General features: G+C 39.2%; 1 protein-coding gene across 5 annotated transcripts in view; it reads left to right on the top strand.

Moving 5' to 3' along the window:
• Positions 1–22,171, top strand: part of RAP1GDS1 (Rap1 GTPase-GDP dissociation stimulator 1) — a 90,346-nt gene that overhangs the window by 55,562 nt on the left and 12,613 nt on the right. For 3 of the 5 annotated variants that reach the window (XM_087724119.1, XM_087724120.1, XM_087724122.1), the window contains 8 exons: positions 792–938; positions 7,874–8,002; positions 9,775–9,900; positions 13,596–13,739; positions 15,169–15,300; positions 16,788–16,922; positions 21,278–21,403; positions 21,920–22,059. In XM_087724119.1, coding sequence (XP_087580245.1) covers positions 792–938; positions 7,874–8,002; positions 9,775–9,900; positions 13,596–13,739; positions 15,169–15,300; positions 16,788–16,922; positions 21,278–21,403; positions 21,920–22,059 — 1,079 coding nt within the window. The remainder of the gene's footprint in view (positions 1–791; positions 939–7,873; positions 8,003–9,774; positions 9,901–13,595; positions 13,740–15,168; positions 15,301–16,787; positions 16,923–21,277; positions 21,404–21,919; positions 22,060–22,171) is intronic. The other 2 variants (XM_087724121.1, XM_014055937.2) reach the window with 2 other exon arrangements.

Raw genomic sequence — 22,171 nt, forward strand, 5'->3', positions numbered from 1 at the left:
TAATATTAATTTGGGTACAATTGACTTTCCAAAATCTAGAGAGGCCCTGTGATATATCTCTTCTATAAAACAGGAGCTATGCAACATGACCTAAGGACAGTATATGCCTTTCGGGAGATCCAATTCTTTATATTTTGTTTCTTTGTGTTGAAGAAATTCCCCTTCTTGACTCCCTGCCTTCAGAGTGCCATTGAGATGTATTGATTAAGTTGTTGGATTGGCGCCAGGTTGACCCATATTCTGTTCTCAGTCATGGACTTCCTGGATCAGATCAAATAATTTTCATTTAGCTCACAGACTGTTTCCGAGGGGGGGAAATGGGAGGAAGTTGCTGTGACTCCAGACCATGAACAAAAACTCAGCATGTCAATCTAATAAACAAGTATTTGCTCAGAAAGAAAAGAACACAAAATCTGTTGGAACAGATAAGTGTTTTCCCAGGATGTTATACTCCCTGAAGTTCTCCTAAGCCAGTGTTTCTCAACCTTGGCCACTTGAAGATGTCTGGACTTCAACTCCCAGAATTCCCCAGCCAGCGAATGCTGGCTGGGGAATTCTGGGAGTTGAAGTCCAGACATCTTCAAGTGGCCAAGGTTGAGAAACACTGTCCTAAGCATCTTTATCATAGACAAAATAATTATGTAAAATCATGCTGGAACACATTTTGCACAACACATTTAACAATAGCACTAATACCCCGGAACTTTTGTTCTCTTTATGATTATTGTTATGTTTGGAACTCTTAAGTGCCTTTTTAATTTTATTTCTTAATTTGACTCTTTGTTTTACAGATGAGGGCAGAAGCGCAGTTGACCTTGCAGGTGGGGCACAGATTGTAATAGACCATTTAAGGTCACTGGGCACTAAAACAGATCCAGCCAATGAGAAGCTCTTGACTGTCTTTTGTGGCATGCTGGTGAACTATAGCAATGAGAATGGTAAACAAATATGCTAAAAAACTGTCTTACCTATACCTTTATCTATCTACTCACCTATTAGAAAAAATAAATGTAGGGCGTATAAATTGAAAAACAAAGGTGGGCGGCCAATAAATTTTATGAATAAAGGAATTTAAAAAAAACAACTCACCTTGATTTTAAGTGAAATAGTGTTTTTGATTTTATTAATTAAATTACTGCAGCAATAATGTGTATCATCAAAATAGTCAATGCACACCTGTCCCGGTTCAGACTTCCATGTCCTTCTCTGTGTGCTGGGCTGTTCTTAGAAGAGTAGTAGTTCTTTTTAATGGAATTGTAGCTTGAGTGAATGGGGGAAAGATTTGATGGCAACCTCTAATTGCTAGGCTAATGTACATAGCCAAGTGAGCTTTTTGCTTGTGTAGTGGTTTGGCCAACGGTGATTGTCCTTCTACACATTACCACCACCACCACAAAACTTGAGAAAGAACTTTCATGTTTTAGGGTGGTGGCTAGAGTTTTACCATCACCACCCCTTTAAAACTCTGCCTATATTGCACTTAGATGCCAAACTTCATCAGCCTCAAAGTATTAGATGAGCCGGGTTCAAACATAAGTTTTATTCATTCTTCTCTGTTTATTGGTGCGCAAGGATTTATATAGAGAGCCCCTGTTCCAGGCATACAGTGGGCGAGGGGATGGTTTTTCAAAAGGCTCTAGTGCCAAAATTGGTACTTGAGAAGAAGAGAAACAAAGGACAGATATACATCTTTGATACTCTTTCTCAGTTTCATAGATGCCAGGGATCATTAAGAACCAGATCAGCCTCTGGTTGGTGTCTATGTATTGGGAACTTGCTTATATGGAGATGCAAAGGTGAATATTTATAATAATACATTGTTTTCTCCTTAAGAAACTTATATCAAATTTCTATACCCTTTCTTGTAGGTGTCATCTGCCAATCTGCCATCTCTCACTCTGTGTTAACTCTTCTCATTCACGTTTTCTTACTTGTAACATTGTTTCAATTTAAATGTGTGTGCGTGCGTGCATGTGCGCTTGCTGAAATAATTGACTGGATTTCCTTGAACTCTTGAATAAGTGGGAGTCATTATTTCTAACTGATAGGTTGATTAGATGGCCCAAGTGAATTTGCTTTCCATCTCATCCCAAACCTGAGGATGATCGTTATATTCATTTCATTTAGTTTATGAGAGCTTTTCTGAATGCAGTGATTATAATGTAAATTCCCAAAGAAATAGCAGTCCTCACAATATAATGCTAAATGAACTACTAATTCCATCCAAGAGAAACACTTCAAAGAAAGTCCTCTAGTGGATGTCAGGTCTCCGACTATATCAATTAGCATAATTAGAAAAATCTACATTTGACTGTGTGTATTTTCTTAATGTTTATGTAGCAAGGCACACTTTAAAAAATTGAGTCTGAAAATACTGCTCCTTTTATTTGGGGTGTACTGCTTTATTTTGGCAGTAATGTATTGCAACATTAGCAACCAATGTGACTTCCAAACTTGGAACCTTCTCCCATTTCTGGAGCAGCTCCACAATCTGGAAGCTCTGTCTAATCATCACCAGCTGTCCCTGGAGTCATATGTCACAACCATGGCAAAGAATTAGAGCATTCACAATTATGGCTGGCATGCCAGCTGTGATTCTTCCTGAACTGGTCAGATTTGGCAACAGCCATCCATGGTTATATCTAATCTTTTAAGCTGGTCATCTCAGAAGAAAGCTATTCATAGGGTGTCCTTTGAAATGTGTCTGGGATTTGCATTTGATGTGAAACATAAAAACTAGACTACTAACCTATACAAGATACAGGGACCCAGAAGGTTTGCACTGATTATCCAGTGCTTCCTGGGCATAATTTAAAATAGATTTGGGTTTGTATTTCTATCAATATTTCAGGCCTTAAAAATCTTTGAGCTCTGTGTATGTGGACACTGCTGCAGGAGGATCCCTTCTTAAGATGCTTCATTGCCTATCTGGTGCAGAAGAATTTAACAATACGCTTGAGCTATTGAATGTACTTCTTCAAGAGCTGAATTTGGCTCCCCTTATCTCAGGACATTGAAAATGCATGTTGCCTTGATTGGTTTATATTTTACCTTTTCAAAATTTCTCTTTGTTCTTTGAAATTTGAGATAAGCAAAAAAAGGGAAAGATAATCAGTACTCTACTTTGATAATTATTTTATCTACGAAGGCTTATGACTTGTTAACCGCTGTTTGAAAGCTGTTTCTAATGACAGCTAAAATTACGTTGTAAACGGAAGCCAATTAGGTAATACGATCTCATGAGTATTATTGAGATTCAGAACATGTATATAGAATTTGTATATTTAGTTATCCTTTGTTCATATTATTCTAATATTTTTCATATTATTTATATTATTCTAAAAGCTGCGGTGGCACAGTAGTTAGAGTGCAGTAGTGCAGGCTATTTCTGCTGACTGCTGGCTGCCTGCAATTTGGCAATTCAAATCTCACCAGGCTCAAGGTTGCCTCAGCCTTCCATCCTTCCAAGATGGGTAAAATGAGGACCCAGATTGTTGGGGGCAATATGCTGACTCTGTAAACTGCTTAGACAGGGCTATAAATCACTGTGAAGTGGGATATAAATCTAAGTGCTATTGCTATTACTTGAAAGTGGGCACTTGGAATCTGGCATATATTTATGATGACTGCAGTGTCGAAGTTTTGAAGTTTATTGACACTTGTATGCTGCCCACTCCCTAGGGACCCTGGGCGGCTTACAGACAAACAAGGGAATATATAAAAATTAAAATAGAAATACAGTTATTTAAAATTCCACAACATACATACTACTTAAAGTGGGGTTGGATGCTAATCAACAGCCCCCGGCCTGCCAGAACAGCCAGGTCTTAGTGGCTTTACGGAAGGCCGGAAGAGTAGTGAGGGTCCGGATCTCAACGGGGAGATCATTCCATAGGGCCGGGGCAGCAACAGATAAGTCCCTGCCCTGGGGGGTCGCCAGCCGACATTGACCGGCCGATGGTACCTGGAGGAGGCCCAATCTGTGTGATCTTATCGGTCTTTGGGAGGTAAATGGCAGGAGGCGGTCTCTCAGGTAGCCAGGTCCTAAACCATGTAGGGCTTTAAAAGTAACGACTAGCACCTTGAAGCGTGTCCAGAGACCAATGGGGAGCCAGTGCAGCTCGCGGAGGATAGGTGTAACATGGGTGTATCTAGGTACACCCATTATCGCTCGCGCGGCTGCATTCTGGACCAACTGCAGTCTTCGAGCACTTTTCAGGGGCAGCCCCATGTCTCCGGTCATGTGATCAGTATTTGTGACCATCAGAGCTTACTTCCTTCCAACAAGCAAAGGTCAGCATGGAAGCCAGTGTCCTTGCAAATGATGGTCACATGCTATTGCAATTAATGACCCATGCTGATTTGCTTGACTGAAGAGGAACTGATGCCTTACTTTAAATCCAACACGGTCATATTATGTTTCACTTAACAACTGCATTACTTGCCAGTCCTTTTTATGTTTGTTAAGTGAGAACTGATTATCTTTAGAATAGTGTCTTAAATTGATTTTCACATTTTCTTTCATGTGAAACATGAAGAATATGGAACCAGTGAAATTCAGAAGTGATCTAGGTTTGACTTTTTAATGAAACTTGACTTTAAAGTAATGCTCTATTCATTTGACTGCTCACTTTATAGACTAGGAAGTTTTCTTTTTAATTCCGGTAAAAAAGTGATATAAAACAGCTGCATTAACAAAACGTGAATCTGTGCTTTTTTTGTATTTGCATTATTTCATTGCATAAAGGTAATGTTTGCACACAACATTGTGACAGAAATTTCATCACCCCTTTCCCTCCCTCTCCCCAATTTCTGCAAGTTGTAAATTGCCTTCTCTGGCAGTATGAAAACTGCTATAATATAAATTCCCTATTCATCCTGCTTGCTCTATATTATGTTCTCTGCCATTTCATTCTTTATCACAGAACCATAATTTACGATCCCAAATTTACATGAAGCATTTCAAGTTAAAGGAGAATGGATTTTGATTTATCCAAACACGTACAGAAGAAATGCAGTTATCTTTAAAATATATGCTATGGAGATGGTGTCCTTGCCTAAAATTATACTTTGTCAGCTTTGTAATGGTGAGGTTTGTGGAAGGCCTACTCATAAATAATCTCAGTGAATGGCTTTTCATTTTGATTTTCTAGAGCTGAACTAAACATTTTAATCATGCTTGTGTTTGCCTGCTGTTGGCAAAAACTATCATTGCCATTTATTTATTTTTAAATAAAAGTATTACTCTTCTTAAGCCAGATAATTTAAGGTGAACCTATAATAGGAACACTTTTTTTTTGCAATACAGCTTTTCTTTGCCTTCTTAGAAGTAAGTTCCACTGACTTAACTGTGAATTGTGTGAACACTATAGAAAACTTCTGTCAGACGGAATGAAAAATAAAGGATTATTAAGGATCCGAATTAGACTGATGTAAATGCAGTCTGAGTGCCAGTTTTGTGTACTGGGTAAGGCATCAGGCCAGAAACTAGGAAGCCATGATTTCTAGGCCCACCTTAGGTACAAAGCCAGTTGTGTGAGACCAGTCACTTTGTCTCAGCCCTTGGAAGGAGGCCATTGCAACCATATCTGAAAAGCAGATATGGAATTCTGGGGGTTGAAATCCACAAGTTTTAAAGTTGCCCAGGTTGGAGATCCCTGGTCTAGGGTGTCTCCAAGAATTGGGCCTGATTGAACAGAAGAAGAAGAAAGTGCAATCTAAGCTGGGTGTCAACAGCATATTGTAGTTCTTGCTTGACTTTAAATTCACTCTTTAAGTTTTTCAAAAGTTCAGGCCAGAAGCAAGCCAATTTGTTATATAGACCTTTTATTTTGCGTCTATTCTAGATTCTTGAACTGCTCACTAGGTTAGGGATATATAGATTATGAGTAGTTAATGGTGGTGATTTTTAATGTCCCTTACATATCTATGATTTCAACTGGTTCAGAAAAAAAGAAACCACTTGAACATTTCTATTTATTGAAAAGGTAAGGCTGTCCAACATAAAACTGCTCATATTTTAAGATAAGAAAATAATAAGAAAAGCTATATTATTCTAAACTGGTGTTGCCCAGACATCATGGACTATAATCTTTGTTTTAACTTTTAAAAATTTTGTAGTATATCTCAACTGATAATATCTACCAAAAATATAAAGCAAACGTGTATACTTGTAAATACTATAAATCTGTCAAACAGTAGTCTCACCCTAGTGGTTCAATATAAATTTTCTTGTATCTCCTATTCTTGGATGAACTTTTTTCTTGAATGGCTTGCTATTTGTGCAGTGGTTACTTGTTTGCCCATAAAAATATTTGCCTTTGCTGAAGGGTTGAATCCTACACTTATTCTTATCTATCACTCTTACCATCCATGACCATTGACCATATCCCAAATTGAAATCTAACATTATTTGCAGATTACAGTTGTTTAATCCCCAGCTACTCTTTTTAAGAAAAAAATATGTGAGGGAAGACTGCTTTTGACATATTCATATAAGTATTAATTTTTACTAAACAGACTCTCTCATACCTAATTAGAAATTGTTTTCTTCAAAAAGTCTGTCATGATGGACAACAGCTCTTTTTATCGTAGTGTTAATGAGATTCTGATTCCATTGTGCTAAAGGTAGGCATGTAGTTATTTGAAATGCTGATATATATATAATACAGCACAGGTTCGAATCCCAGTAAGGGTATGGCTAGCTGATGAGAGCTAAATAGCTTGAAATAGATTTATACTAGTCTCCCTTTATTTATTTATCAGCACAAATAAAACACACACACACACACACACACACACACACACACACACACACACACACACACACATATATATATATATATATATATATATATATATATATATATATATTCATATTCAATAGTTTGAAAAGAGATTTGGAGACTCCTAAATAGAAATTTGCTGAACAGCAGTTCTTATGTCACTAGAAGGTATAGTTCACCAAAACTTGGAAATTAATACCTTGCTTGTTTTATTTGTGACAAAGTTCATCTCTATCAAAAAGTACTGTAATCGTTTCACAAGGTCACCCACATATTGAATGCAGGCATTCAGCTGGCAGGAAAATACATAATAAAATATCATACTGCTCAGCTCTGTTATATTTCAGTATACATGTGGAGACTCCTCTCCTCATATCTAAATTGCAAAGGATTATTTTTTTTTACCTGCACCACTTTTGGTCAGGATCATAGCTACTTAAAAAAATAAATGAGGAACTGAATCCAATTGTGGTTGGATTTAGTTGTCTATACGATAGCCTCGTTGCCATCAGGAGGAAGTGGTTTGTGTTATTCCACTGATTTCACTGCTCAAAAATAGTTAACTCTAGATCCAACCCAATGTTAGTATACAATATTTAGAAACCTGAACGTGTGAAAACTGATGGATTGTTGGCAGCAAAAAATTCTATTTACCTACTGTACTTGTTAATAAATCTGTTATCTGGGGCACTAAATTGAATAATATTTCCTAAATGACTACAATAGTTGCGCTTTTGTAATTTAAAAACAACAACAACGAGACTACTTTTTCAAGGATTTGGGAACATTTTTCACTATGTAATTAAAATTATATAAAACTAACATTATTAGATAACAATGCTGAGAGGTAGTTTCTCTCATGCATAGAATCTTTTCTTTCCGTGATAGCTCTGAATGCTAAGCAGACATCTGAAGAACAAGGAAGAATAATAATTGTATTGTACAATTGCAGTTGCCTCAATGACATGTTGCTGGTACTGGATAATAATTAAGGAGCCAGTTATTGGAAGTGATACTGCAAAGTGAAACTCTATAACTTAAGAGTGTTTGTCTTTTTTTTTCCTTTCTTTTTTTGGTCTTATCTTTAGATACTCTGCAATCTCAGCTCATCAACATGGGAGTTATCCCGACATTAGTGAAGTTGTTGGGTATCCATTGCCAAAATTCGGCTTTGACTGAAATGTGCCTTGTTGCGTTTGGAAATCTAGCAGAACTTGGTAAGTTTTTGCAATTGCAACATTGTAAGTATTTTTAATGTTTCAGTAGAAAAAACAGTGCTGCTATTGTCAATTGTGTTTTTCTCTAGCAATCCCATTTAATCGTTTTTAATTGCTTCTTTGCTTCTGACATTGCTGCTCTATTCACCGTTCAATAAAAATACTGTACACTGGATAAGAGAACAATGTCAATCAATCTCAAGAAAAAGCTACAGTGCAGATCCGTGCAGTGGGGAATTCACATGTTTGCACAATCATATAAGGTACATAGAAGGGTATTGCATGCAAGCGTAGAATGAGGCAGTCATCAACCTTCTTCAATCAATAGACCAATGTTTGATGGAAAAAACTTAATCAAGGAGGAAACTAGAAGCGAAACGATACTTCAGAGTATTGCAATGAGAAAAGGGATCAAATTCCTCACTGTTACTTGTTGCGTGGAGTCACATTCTGTCTGATGAAAAAGAAATTGCTTATGAAATTTCTTTCAAAGGAGAAAAGTTTTGAGGAAATTAAACTCTGATATTCTGCATTTATTAAATTGCAGGGCACAGATGTTCTCCCATGCTTTGAAATATGAGTCTAACAAATACATTCTATTGCTCAAATCTTTTCCTTTGCTTCAGTCACCTTCTGTCTAGGCCTTAAAAAATTTAGTGCAATAAGTATCAACACCATCTATGATGGTGGAAATATTTGCCAACTTACCTTGGTTGGCTTATCATCCTAAAAGGTTTGTGAGAGGTCAGTAGGCCCAAATATTGCCTCTGTGCCTTGGGTTACCAGACAAAGCAGTCCGAGCAGAAGACCTGCAGTAGATGTTGCTATTTTGAAACAGAACAAAATTCACCAGTTTATAGCCATGGAAATACTAAGGCAGAAGACCTGACCTGACGGAACACCTATCCTCCGCGAGCTGCACTGGCTGCCTATTGGTCTCCGGATACGCTTCAAGGCGCTAGTCGTCACTTATAAAGCCCTTCATGGTACTGGACCTGGGTACTTGAGAGACCGCCTGCTGCCAATTACCTCCACTAGACCGATTAGATCCCACAGATCAGGCCTCCTCCGAATTCCATCCACCAGCCAGTGTCGACTGGCGACTACCCGGAGGAGAGCCTTCTCTGTGGCTGCTCCAACCCTTTGGAACGAACTCCACGTGGAGATTCGAACCCTCACCACCCTCCAGGCCTTCCGCAAAGCCATTAAAACCTGGCTGTTCCGACAGGCCTGGGGCTAAAGAGCTGTTGCCCCTGTCTCGAATGGTATGACTGTTGTGTGTTTTAAATTGTGTTTTGTCATGTTTGTTTTTATTTTTTGTCTGTACCCCCCCCCCCTTCCCAGATTTGATTTGTCAGCCGCCCTGAGTCCCCTTCGGGGGAAAAGGGCGGCATATAAATATAATAAATGAATGAATGACCTTTAATTTTAGCATTTGGTGATCTATTACAGCCATTGGATAGTTTTCCTTATTTGTCTGAAGGCAGCCAAAGGCTAATTTGCTATGTCTGTGGGTATAATCATCTTTCACTGGGTGCAGTTTCAAACAATTGTTAATAATCCAGGTCACCAGGTCTTAAATTTCCTAGTCATTTTTCTTTTCATTTAGTGACTGTTTTAAGAAGAGGGGTGTATTATTCCTATAACTAATGGAGCTAACTCCATTAATCACTGCATTGTGTGACCTCTTTAAGAAACCGAAAAGAAAATAATTCTTGTCATTTGATTTTTGTTCCTTCGTGCGCTGAGCTTCTTGCTTTTTAATTGCACAGAATCAAGTAAAGAACAGTTTGCCTACACAAATATTGCAGAAGAACTTGTGAAGCTCTTTAAAAAGCAAATAGAACATGATAAGAAGGAGATGATATTTGAAGTTTTGGCTCCCTTGGCTGAAAATGGTGAGACTTTTGAGTACCAGCTTTATTTCTGAGTGATTTACTGATATTTGCCTAAATTTTATGTCTTGTTTGTGAAGATAGCTGGTGAGGCATCTCATTATGGAAGTTGGAACAGCCTCTATTTATTTAGCTGCATATGAATGTGCATACACATAGATACACACAGAAAAAAAGCATGGATATAACATTTGGCATGCAGTGGGAATGACTTTTGGTACAGTTACGTATATGAGACTGAAAAAACTCTTAAACTTAAATTTGTAGGGCTTGCTTTATCTTAAATTTAGGAGGTTGGATGAAATCAGTCCTTACGATAAAATTTAATCTTACCAAGTTGTATAGGACTGAAATCTTACTTATTCATTAATTCCTTTTATTTACTTTGTTAATCAATACATTTATTTGCAGAAAAGATTGAAAACTAAAACAGTGCAATTGAGCACGTATAAAAGCTTGCTCTCATAAGTTTTATGTATTTCTATTGAAGAAAAAAAAACCAATGATGTAGTTGTAGTTTAACATATTGTGTACATGGTAACTTGGGTTGTAAGAATCAGAATGTTGTCCATACATTTGAACAAATGTATTTCTGATATCTTCAAATAGTTGAGGAAGCAGAAATTAGGTGACGATTTAGTGGGTAGAAGCTGCAAGAAGACACACGTTGGTTGAATATTATAACAGTTTTTATATATAAAACTATTCAGAAAGAGCCATCGATTGCTAAAAGTGATAATGCACTTTTCCTGTCTGTGGCTCTTCAAGCTGAAGGTAAAAAAAAAAGTCACCTAATGAAAGCATTCAGCATTTACTGTATAAAACAAAGATTTCTTCTGGCTCTTTGGTTCTATGAAAGAGACCACAATTTAGTTATATGGATGGTTGATTGATTGATTGATTTTAAAGACTTTTATAGCCATAGTAAGCAACAGTTATAAGCAGTATAGTTTATTGTAGCTCACAGAAATAAAAAACAACTAACTTTCCCTAAAATCAGAATAAGAACTCAATAAAAACTTGATCACTGTATGAAAGAACAAAAAGTTGTGATTTGATGTTAATGCCTTATTTTACTGCAACAAAGAGAGTTGAAGTCAATGTTTCTTTTTTTCTTTTTTTCTTACCCTTCCTCACTTTTCTTCCCCCTCTTCCTCCCCACCGTTTTCCTGTTTACTTTTGTATTTTGTATCTTATTTTATCTTATAACTCAATAAAAATTCTAAACGGAGAAAAACTGTATGATGACAGTGGACAGTCTTAGGCTCCATAACTCTATATGGGCACCTGCTCCTCATTCGTGCATTCCAGATTTCTCTCCTACCACAATTGCCAGTAATACAGTTTGAGATGGAAAATTTAAATAAAAGGACTAAAATTGGCTTTATATTTTAAAAAGTTAGTACTTAAAAGTTTTAAATTTCTATTCCCAGAAAAATAGCCTCTGTGCTCCCAAGGCCTCCTGTTACACAGAACAGAAGTTAGTGGATTTATTTTAAGGTTGTTCTTTCTTGAACAGTATGACTGATGGGAGCTCAGTGAGCCAAATAAAACAGGGGGGGAATTACTTGCTTGATATTGATTTCTCAGGTATTTGACATTCGGTACTTGTATCTATAGAAAGTAGGAAGATGCCCAGAACATCTGTTTCTGTTTGTATTAGCATAATTCACCCTAGATGGTTTTGCATTATTAAGAAATATCTTGTTATTCTGAAAACTCTCCCACAAAGCATTTAACAGAAAAATAAATTCTACAATTCCTTGTGAGAATCTTATGCAACTGATTGGCCCAACTGTGCCTGTTTGTTGGTAATGATGTGTATGTATATGTATGTATGTGTGTGTGTATACATACATACATACACACATATACACACACATACATACATGCATACATACATACGTGTGTGTGTGTATGTGTATGTATATACATATACATACATACCAATGGTGGGTTCCGGATCCCATTCCAACCAGTACGGTTGGAACAGGCCCGGCGTCACCCACATGGATGTCCGCAGCACGTGCATGCCTCGTACCTGCCTGCGACGCCTCTGCAAGCCTCCAAGACCCTCCAGCTGCTCAGCGGAGTGTCGCACAGGCGCCATGCCAGGTGCAGAAGAACCAAAAGCTTAAAGGACAGGTAAGGAGCTCGGGCGAGCGGGTGGGCCCTCCAGAGCACCATACCGGAATGGTACCCAGTACTCCAGGCAGGCTCTGGTACGCCCATACCGGGGCGTACCACCTGCAACCCACCACTGATACGTACGTACATACATACATCTTTGTATCTGGAGATAGAGATAGAGACAGAGAAAGAGATAATATAAAGTGTCAAAGCCACTGTCTTGGACAAAACCCAGAGCATATAGGAGTACATCAATAAGATGACAACCAAGATGATGCTGAGAGAATGCAGCATCAGGGTGGTAAATCAAGCAGGGGAAGGGCCTTGGGAAGATAACAGGCTGCATGGAATGGCCCAACAACAGATAGCTAAAGTGGCAGACATTGAGAAATATTGCCAGTGGCTGGAAATGGCTAGACAAAAAGGCAGTGCTGAGCCACTGATCATAGCAGCACAAGAACAGGCACTAAATGTCAAATGCATAGAAGCAGGAATCTACCACGCTAGGCAGAACTGAAGGTACAGACATAGTTTATCACAGTGTTGGTGAACCTTTTGGGCACCTAGTGTCGAAATGGGAGCGTGGGGATGGGACGGTACTGGAAGAGCAGTTCTCCAGCATGCATGCGCGTGCCGGGAAGCTAAGCTTCCGGTTTCCGGCGTGCACACCGGTCACCTGGTGTTCTGGTTTTTGGAACGTATGCAAGCATGAAGACCAATTGGCCAGCACACATGTGTACTGCGGAAACAGGAAAAGCAATGGGCGACGGCTGGCATGCCTGGAGAGATGGCTCTGTATGCCACTTCTAGTATGCATGTCATAGGTTTGTCATCATAGTTTTATCTCATAGTGGGGGGGTGACAGATGCAAGCAGGAACAGCTATACTGAATGGCACAGCCCTATAGCTGTCATTGTTTACAGAAACATCTGTTACAGTACATGACCTAGATTCTCCAAAATCCAAATGAGAGATCCTGCAGAAGGTCATAGAGAATAAAAGGGCTAAGATCCTGTGGGACTTCCAGATACAGAAGATAGGCTAATCAATCAGACATTGTGGTAGTAGATGAGGATCAGAACACAGGAGTAGACGTATCATGCCAAAAGACAGCAATATCAGGAAGAAGGACTATGAGAAGCTGGAGAATACCAGGCTCTGAAAGAGGAATGGGAGAGAATGTGGACAGTAAAAGCCAAAATGGTCTCAATTGTGGTAGGAACACAGGGCTGTGATTCCTAAACTGGGGTCAACAGATTTCAGGAACAGCATCAGAGATCTCTTTCCAGAAGTGCAGTGCTAGGAACAATTAAGATTTTCCGTAGAACCCTCAAACTCCCAGGCTTCTGATAGTAGACCTTAGATTGAGGAAGACACATACCACCCATAGGGGTGAAAAGAAAACTTTTTATATATTCATTCATTCTTCATTCCAACTATTCATTTTGTTGTTAAAGAACTTTTAACAGAATCCAAATAAACTAAATTAATAAATAGTGTCTGAACCGATATTATAGTAAAACATGTTGTTTCATGGGGATGTTGTGGTTTTGTCGTTCATCATTTAGATATCATTAAACTGCAGCTGGTTGAAGCTGGCCTTGTAGAGTGTTTACTTGAAATCGTCCAAAAGACTGTAGATAGTGACAAAGAAGATGACATTACTGAGCTTAAAACTGCTTCTGATCTCATGGTTCTTCTACTTTTGGGAGGTAAGTTTAATGTGGATCACTCTGTCCCATATTATTTGTAGGTCAGTTATTACATTGTATTTGTGGGGGGGAATCATGTGAGTGCAGAGCAGTGGTGGGTTGCGGATTCCGTTCCAACTGGTACGGTTGAAACAGGCTTGCCGGCATCTACGTGGATGTGTGCAGAGTGTGCGCATACACGCGCAGTGCGCGCATGCGTCTTGGTGCTTCTGCGATGCTCCAGCTGCTCAGCGGAGCATCGCCTAGGCGCTGTACGCCCTGTGCACATGCATGGAAGTGCTGAAGACATAAAAGGATGGTAAGCGAGGGCGGGCGGATGGGCCCTCCGGAGCACTGTAGCGGAACTGTATCCGGTGCTCCAGGCTGGCTCCAGTACGCCTGCATCAGTGCATACTGTCTGCAAGCCACCACTGGTGCAGAGAAGCCAGAAAATCTTCCACCCCGAAAAAAGCAACAACACATGGGCTCACTTTTTTTCCCCATAAACAATCGAATATAAACAAGTTCTTTACAAAACCCCTTTTCTTGATGTGAGGGCTAACTCTGTTGGTTTTATTCATATTTGTGAAAATTATAGTTAATATAGATTTTCTATTTTAAAAAAATGCTGGACTTCTACCAAATAATGAAAAATAGAAATACAATGCATTTAAAAGATTAAAATATGCACATGTTTAAATAAATCTATCTGAAAGACAATATTTCTAGGTTTGTTAAGAGTGTGGCGACTCTTTTTTACATTCGCCAGGATGTAAAAAAGATGTAGAGACTCTAGAAAGAGCGCAGAGAAGAGCAACAAAGATGATTAAGGAACTGGAGGCTAAAACATATGAAGAACGGTTGCAGGAACTGGGTATGTCTAGGTTAATGAAAAGAAGGACTAAGGGTGACATGATAGCCCTCTTCCAATATCTCAGGGGCTGTCACAAAGAAGAGGGAGTCAAGTTATTCTCCAAAGCACCTGAGGGCAGGACAAGAAGCAATGGGTGGAAACTAAACAAGGAGAGAAGCAACTTAGAACTAAGGAGAAATTTCCTGAGAGTTAGAACAATTAATCAGTGGAACAGCTTGCCTCCAGAAGTCGTGAATGCTCCAACATTGGAGGTTTTTGAGAAGATGTTGGATAACCATTTGTCTGAAGTGGTGTAGGGTTTCCTGCCTAAGCAGGGGTTTGGACTAGAAGTCCTCCAAGGTCCCTTCCAACTATGTTATTCTATTCTATTCTTATGTTGCTAGCTTGGAAAAAGAAGTGGAAGTAGCTTGTCTTGATTCTGGTATAACTGTGCAGTCGAGCAAATGCAAGATCCCAAAAGCAATGTCTGGTTTATATATGAGAACTTAGAAATGAACCACGGGCAATGCAGATAAGAAGTAGCATCGTTAGGATTTTTTTTTCTCTCTTTCTGACTGCATATGCCTTTGCTTTCAGATGAATCAATGCAAAAGTTATTTGAAGGAGGAAAAGGCAGTGTGTTCCAGAGAGTGCTTTTATGGATCCCTTCTAATAGCCATCAACTTCAACTCGCAGGAGCATTGGCAGTTGCAAATTTTGCCAGAAATGGTGAGAATGCTAGTGCTTAAAATTAAAGAGCAGTTGTGTTGCTCTGTGTATTTGTGTATCTGGCGGCATTTAAACGAGTTGTATAGCCTGCCTTGGGTAAAGGTTTGTTTTCCTACCTTAGAACCTATGCTGAAATGTGAAGTCTTCTAAGTATAAATTGAGTGGTGAAATGGTACTGCGAAATAAAGGAGCAGGCAGAATGCCAGTTGAAATTTTGGTTTCAGGACATGTTTTATTAAAAGTACTTTAATGTTTTAGATGGAGAACAATCTATTTCCACTCAGTGCCGCATTTAGCCTGTGAATGGCATGCTAGGAACTGCAGTTCAAATGCAGTCAATAAATGTGAAATGAGTTCATAATAATTACTATGATTGCTCAGGTGGATTTAATAATTGCTCTTTTCTACCAGTTGCCCCTGATTAGCAAAATGGAAGTGCTTATGGGGGAAGAAGAAGAGCTTTCTGAAAACACAAAGATTGTACATTTTTGTTTAAAAGAGAGAAGGGAATATATTTTCACTAAAGAAGATAACTCCCAGAAACCAAGCTATGCATAGGCTGGGTGGGATTGGCTATGTATTTAAAGAAGTAACATCTGGACAAAAAAGTCATTTGAAAAATAAACGTGTATGCAGATTTAAAGAACTATTCCAAAAATTGCTTGGTTTTTCAAAGTTTATCTCTCAAAGGTTCTTCAATTTTTCTGCCTCATTGATAGAACAAATTGAGGATTTGTTTCCATTTTTTCTTGGAGATACTGAACTTATTGCAGCAGATTTATACTGCTTCCTGTTATACCTATTTCCATCCTTCCAATGTTTACCCATCTGAAAAAGCTCATGAGCAAAGTTCTTTTAAATGTAAAATCTTTGGGTGTAAATCTATTTAGATTTAATGGAAGGCTGGAAAAAAGATTGCAAACCTTTTTAAGCTTAACAATGTATAAAATTATACTTTAAATTACATGCTGTCCTGCCATTGGATAAATTGAATTGAATTAAATTGAATTGAATTAAATTGAATTGAATGAATTTATAGGCCGCCCAATCCCGAAGGACTCCAGGCGGCTTACAACAATACAATTTTAAAAAGTAAAAAAAGTTAAAAACGAGGAACACAGATTTAAAAAAACCACATCATACATCCAGTCTAATCGGGGCTGGACCTCAGTCATGAGGTCAACAGCCCGAGGCCTGCCGGAATAGGCAGGTTTTAATAGCCTTTCGGAAGGCCATGAGAGTGGGTAGGGTCCGGATCTCTGGGGGTAGTTCGTTCCATAGGGTCGGAGTGGCTACAGAGAAGGCCCTCCCCTGGGTAGTTGCCAGCCGACATTGTCTGGCTGACGGCACCTGGAGAAGGCCCACCCTGTGCGATCTTATCGGTCGTTGGGAGGTATGTGGCAGAAGATGGAAAATTGATGGTACAAAAATAGCCATGGTACTTAGATAAAGAAACATGAATTGATGGTGGTTGCCTTCATCTGCAGATGGAAATTGTATCCATATGGTGGATAATGGTATTGTCCAGAAACTGATGGACTTATTGGACAGGCACGTGGAAGATGGAAATGTTACCGTACAGCATGCAGCACTGAGTGCGCTCCGAAATCTTGCAATTCCTGGTAAGCACATTACAGCAACATTCTCAGTGATTCCAAAGTTAGTGGGATGTACTTTGCTCTATAAATAACGTGTTTACCATCTGTATCTATTTACTGAAAAGAAAATCCCACCTTGTTTTTGCAGTTTATTTATTCTTCATGGTTGAAATTTTATCTTCATTTTTCTAATAGTTATACAATAAAGAAATCAAAGAATTACAGTGAGGAGAATAGTACTTACAAGTTAATACTTTTAGGAATCCGGTAGTCACCTTGTATATTGCAACAACTCCCAGGAGGCCAAACTAGGAGTGCCAAGATAACTGACAGATGCCAGATTGGAAAAGGTTGAGCTTAGCTATTACTTTTCATCTTTTGTGTTTGCATTTGTAAAACAATAAAAATGTTGTCTGACCTCAGTGTTGACGATGTTTTACAAAGACAAATGTATAGTTAAGATTAAAACATAAAGTATTGGAATATATAAACACAAACCCCAACAAGAGCTAATATAATAATCTCTGGCAAGAGGACATCACTTCCCAAATACCTTCTGGAAGATCCACAGAACATTTTAGGCTTCTTCTGGAGAACAACAAAATGAGAACTAGCATAATTTCCACTTATGGGAAATGAAAACCAAATTTCCGTAAGTGGAAATTATGCTGGTTGTATTGTTTTCTAGAAGAAACCTAAAATGTAGTGTAGATCACCTCTGACCCTTGACCCTCTTCACCTCCCTAAATTGGAGAATCATCATCAGTTTCTCCTGCCAAGACTGAATTGACCAGGCTGATTGTAATAGGAAAATAGCAATAGCACTTAGACTTATATACCGCTTCCTAGTGATTTACAGCCTTCTGTAAGTGCTTTAAAGAGTCAGCATAATGCCCCCAACAATCTGGGTCGTCATTTTACCCACCTCAGAAGGGTGGAAGGCTGAATCAACCTTGAGCCGGTGAGATTTGAACTGCCAAATTGCAGGCAGTCAGCAGAAATAGCCTGCAGTAGTGCATTCTAACCACTGCACTCCTGTGGATAATCTGGCACCAAGCTTTGGAGGACTGCATCTGGAAATCTATGGTAACCTGTGCTGGCCCACAGCAGAGGTGTAATGTACTCCCACTTGTGAACCTGCTCCTTCAGGAATAGTAATAACCTGAGAGACATCAGCGGAAGACACAGAAAGACCCTGATGGAGAAACAGTAACTCATCTTTCTAAGATTCTCCTCTCAGCCTCCAGGAACTGTTAGGTAAGCTCCCCGTTTGGAGAACGAGTGCATGCAGAGAAGCGTAGTGAGAGTGGGGTAGAAAAACAGATAAACCAGCATACGGAGACACTGTGGAAATAGAGGTATGCAGAGTCCAATTCATATATGGTTAAGACAGTCAGTCATCAACGTTCTCAATTAAGGGGTGATCCATCAAACACAGTTCAGTATCATATAATCAGTTCAGCACACAAAGTCGCTAACAGAAGCAAAACTCACAGTAATTCACACTGAGCAATGCACGATACATCTACAAGAAGTATCCACCAATTAGCATCTAACAAACAGAGAGCTAACAGTCATTCTGGCTCCATCTTATGGCCGCTTGAGGTAACAGCAACCAATCACATTTACATCAGTACTTAAAGAAACAGTACTACTATCATGGCTTATATATTGCTAACTCAACTGTTAGACTACATTCCTAACAGGAACCAAGACTGAACTTCAATGGCATCAACATAATTTTGAATACAGCGGAGAAATGCCAGATAATTACTAAATATTTGCTGTTCTGATTGACATATGATATGAACTGATACAATAGGATATAAACTACTATGGCCTTCTTTCCCTAAGTAGTGTTTAATGCATTGCGTAACTCAACCAATTGCAGTTTATTCAGTAAATGACAGTTAACCAAGCTATGGTAAAGGTTCCCCTCGCACATATGTGCTAGTCGTTCCCGACTTTAGGGTGCGGTGCTCATCTCTGTTCCAAAGCTGAAGAGCCAGCGCTGTCCGAAGACATCTCCGTGGTCATGTGGCTGGCATGACTAAACACCAAAGGCACACAGAATGCTGTTACCTTCCCATCAAAAGTGGTTCCTATTTTTCTACTTGCATTTTTATATGCTTTCAAACATCTAGGTTGGCAGAAGTTGGGACAAGTAACAGGAGGTCACTCTTGTTAGGTGGCGCAAGGGATTCGAACCGCTGAACTGCCGACCTTTCTGATCAACAAGCTCAGTGTCTTAGCACAGAATTGATTCCAGGAGCTAATATGTTCATTTGATAATTAACCAGATATAATAAGGAATAAGGGTTCTTTCAGGGGAATTTTTCTCTCTCTTATGCTAAATGCATACCCTAATGTTTGTATTCTCAGATTCTTCTTATTTAGCTCTGAGGGACTATATAATTTCTAGGATTGTTTTTATACTTTCTAGGGAACTTTAAAGGCTGTTTGAATGCCAGACACATAACCAAATATTTTGTTCATATTTTGTTTTCGATCTTCACTGCACTTAACACAGTTTTTTTCAAAACAGCGAGATACTGAGAAGAAATGTAAATGCAATATTAAACTGGCTTCTTAAAAAACAAACATATGCTTCAATTCTAAAAACTCTCCACCAGAACGAGCACTGTTGAACAGCATCTTGTTAGTCTGTATTTTAAATGCCAGTTCACTTCTCACTTTTAATTATAATGCACTATGTAGCCGTGTCTGTCTCCTGCTTTGCACATGGGGGTGGGATCCTGTGCAAAGACGGAACAGGTGTGGTTACCATGAGTAGAGGAAGAGAGGCACTGTGAGGCAGGGGGGAAGAAGCACGGAGTCTTCACAGTATCATCTGCAGTGTAATTGCAAAATTTAACTCATAATGTAAGTATGGCAGCTAAAGAAGTCTGGATTCTTGCCCACAAAGTGGAATTTTTGCACACATTTAACTATTCCAAGTGAAGCTGACATATAGTATATCAGTTTCCTATGGATTTACATATTTGTTACACTTATTTGCTGCCTGTCTCACCATGTGGCTACTCTAGGCCAGGGGTCTCCAACCTTGGCAACTTTAAGCTTGGAGGACTTCAACTTCCAGAATTCCCCGGCCAGCAAAGTGGAGACCTGGGGTGAAATGCTACCAGTTCGGACCGGTTCGCCCAAACGGGTAGTAAAAAATGCTACTGGTTTGCAGGCTACTTCTGCTGACTGCTGATTTACAGCAGTTTGGCAGTTCAAGTCCCACTGGCTCAAGGTTGACTCAGTCTTCCATCCTTCCAAGGTCGGTGAAATGAGGACCCCGGTTGCTGGTGGTAATACGCTGAATCTGTAAACCGCTTAGAGAGGGCTGTAAAGCACTGTGAAGCGGTATATAACTCTTTAAGTGCTATTGCTATTGCTAGGGTCCTGTAGAAGAGCTGTGCACTTTAGCTGCAGTGAAGCAACTGTTCTAAGTAGCCAGCTTGAAAGTTACCAGATTTGGCTTCAATTCTCTTTCTGTCCCAGTTTGCATTCCAAAGTGATTCTTTTATTCTATCCTTGCTAGGACTGTCCCCCGTGTAAAGAAGCATGTTTTCCAACACACACTCCTAGTTCAAGAACACCAGTCAATGCAAACTATATTGGTTAACAAAACGTTGTGACTTTTGTTTGGATGGTTTTGAAAAGTTGATAGAACTAGAAAGTACATGTACAATTCTTTTTCTTAATTTTTCCCCTCCTTTTACAATTACTGTATTTTTCGGACTATAAGAGGTACTGGAGTATAAGGCGCACTAAGATTTTGAAGAGGTAAATTTTTAAAAAGGTTTTTGCATTCTGCAGTCCTCCCAAACCCTCTGCACACCTCATTTTTTGTGAAAAACAGGGCATGCAAAGAGTTTGAGAGGCTTGTAAAGTGTTCCTGGAGGCTGGGAAGGGGGCAAAAACTAGGAAAAAAGGCCCATTTTTCGCTCATTTTTATCCTCCCCAGCCCCCAGGAACACTTTGCAGGCCTCCTAAACCTTTCTATGTCCATTTTTGTGAAGGGGGTGGGGTTTGGGAAACCACAAATGTTTTATTCAGTGTATAAGACGCACCCAGATTTTCTTTTGGGGGGGAGGTGCATCTTATACTCCGAAAAATATGGTAAATTGAATGCAGGTTAGTTTTTAATTTAATACAGGTTATATAAAGGCTCTGTGGTTATGCATGTGGGTTCCTGTGGCTATGATCGGCCCTGCCACAGGCTAATCAAATCTGGATCACAATTTGAACATCTTCACCAATACTCATCCTTAATTGTTTTAGGAAAGAAGAGGGCTTCCTAAAAAAAAATAACCTTCCTGTTGTACTTCAAGTACATTCTTCTGAGATAATATCTGTTTTTTATTCCACAGTTGTAAATAAGGCAAAAATGCTGTCAGCTGGTGTGGCAGAAGCAGTATTGAAATTTCTCAGATCCGAAATGCCTCCTGTTCAGTTCAAGCTGCTGGGCACATTAAGAATGCTAATAGATGCACAAGGTAAAATAAGCTGCTTTCTTTGTTGAACTTTTGATCCGTTGCTAACTTTTTTTTTTTTCAGGAGAAGAAAAGGGTTTGAAGAAAATGCTTCAAATAAACCGAATGCATATGCAAAAGGAGGACGGTTAATGAATTGCTCCAAGGCCGCGTGTTGTGTATGGCATAACATTTAAAAGCTTGACTCATCTGTAGATTTAACAGTTGTACGATATGGAATGTCATATATGCCCTTTATGATATGCTTCTACAGAACCATCCTTTCATTTTTAAATACCTCAGTAAAACTGTGAACAATTTCTTTAATTACAACGAAGTGATTTGAACTCCCACAAGATTCTCACGGGGGTCAAGCACAAAGTGCCATTTTAGAAAACGGGTGACTCCTGCTACATACTTCCAAGTGCTTTTTTTACATTTTGAAAAAGGCCCATAAGTAGCATCTCAAGGGGAGAGGAGGAGGAGGAGAAGCTCATCTCGTTTCTTTTCTGTTTAATGTTGTCTTTGTAATACATGCAGCAGAAGCTGCCGAGCAGTTGGGAAAGAATGTCAAGCTGGTTGAAAGACTAGTAGAATGGTGTGAAGCCAAGGATCACGCAGGTGTGATGGGCGAATCCAACAGGCTACTGTCTGCTCTTATACGACACAGCAAGTCCAAAGTAAGTGACATTGCTTGAGGCTCCCTTACCTAACACTGTGATGCCTGTTCAGTGAGAGAACTGTGCTCCCTCCTCTCAGATTGGTCAACATGAGGAATGCATAACCTTTTTT

Source organism: Thamnophis sirtalis, unplaced genomic scaffold (assembly GCF_051295495.1).
Source record: "Thamnophis sirtalis isolate CommonGarterSnake01/CBP01778 unplaced genomic scaffold, rThaSir2_p1.2 scaffold_10, whole genome shotgun sequence".
Taxonomy (NCBI): Eukaryota; Metazoa; Chordata; class Lepidosauria; order Squamata; family Natricidae; genus Thamnophis; species Thamnophis sirtalis.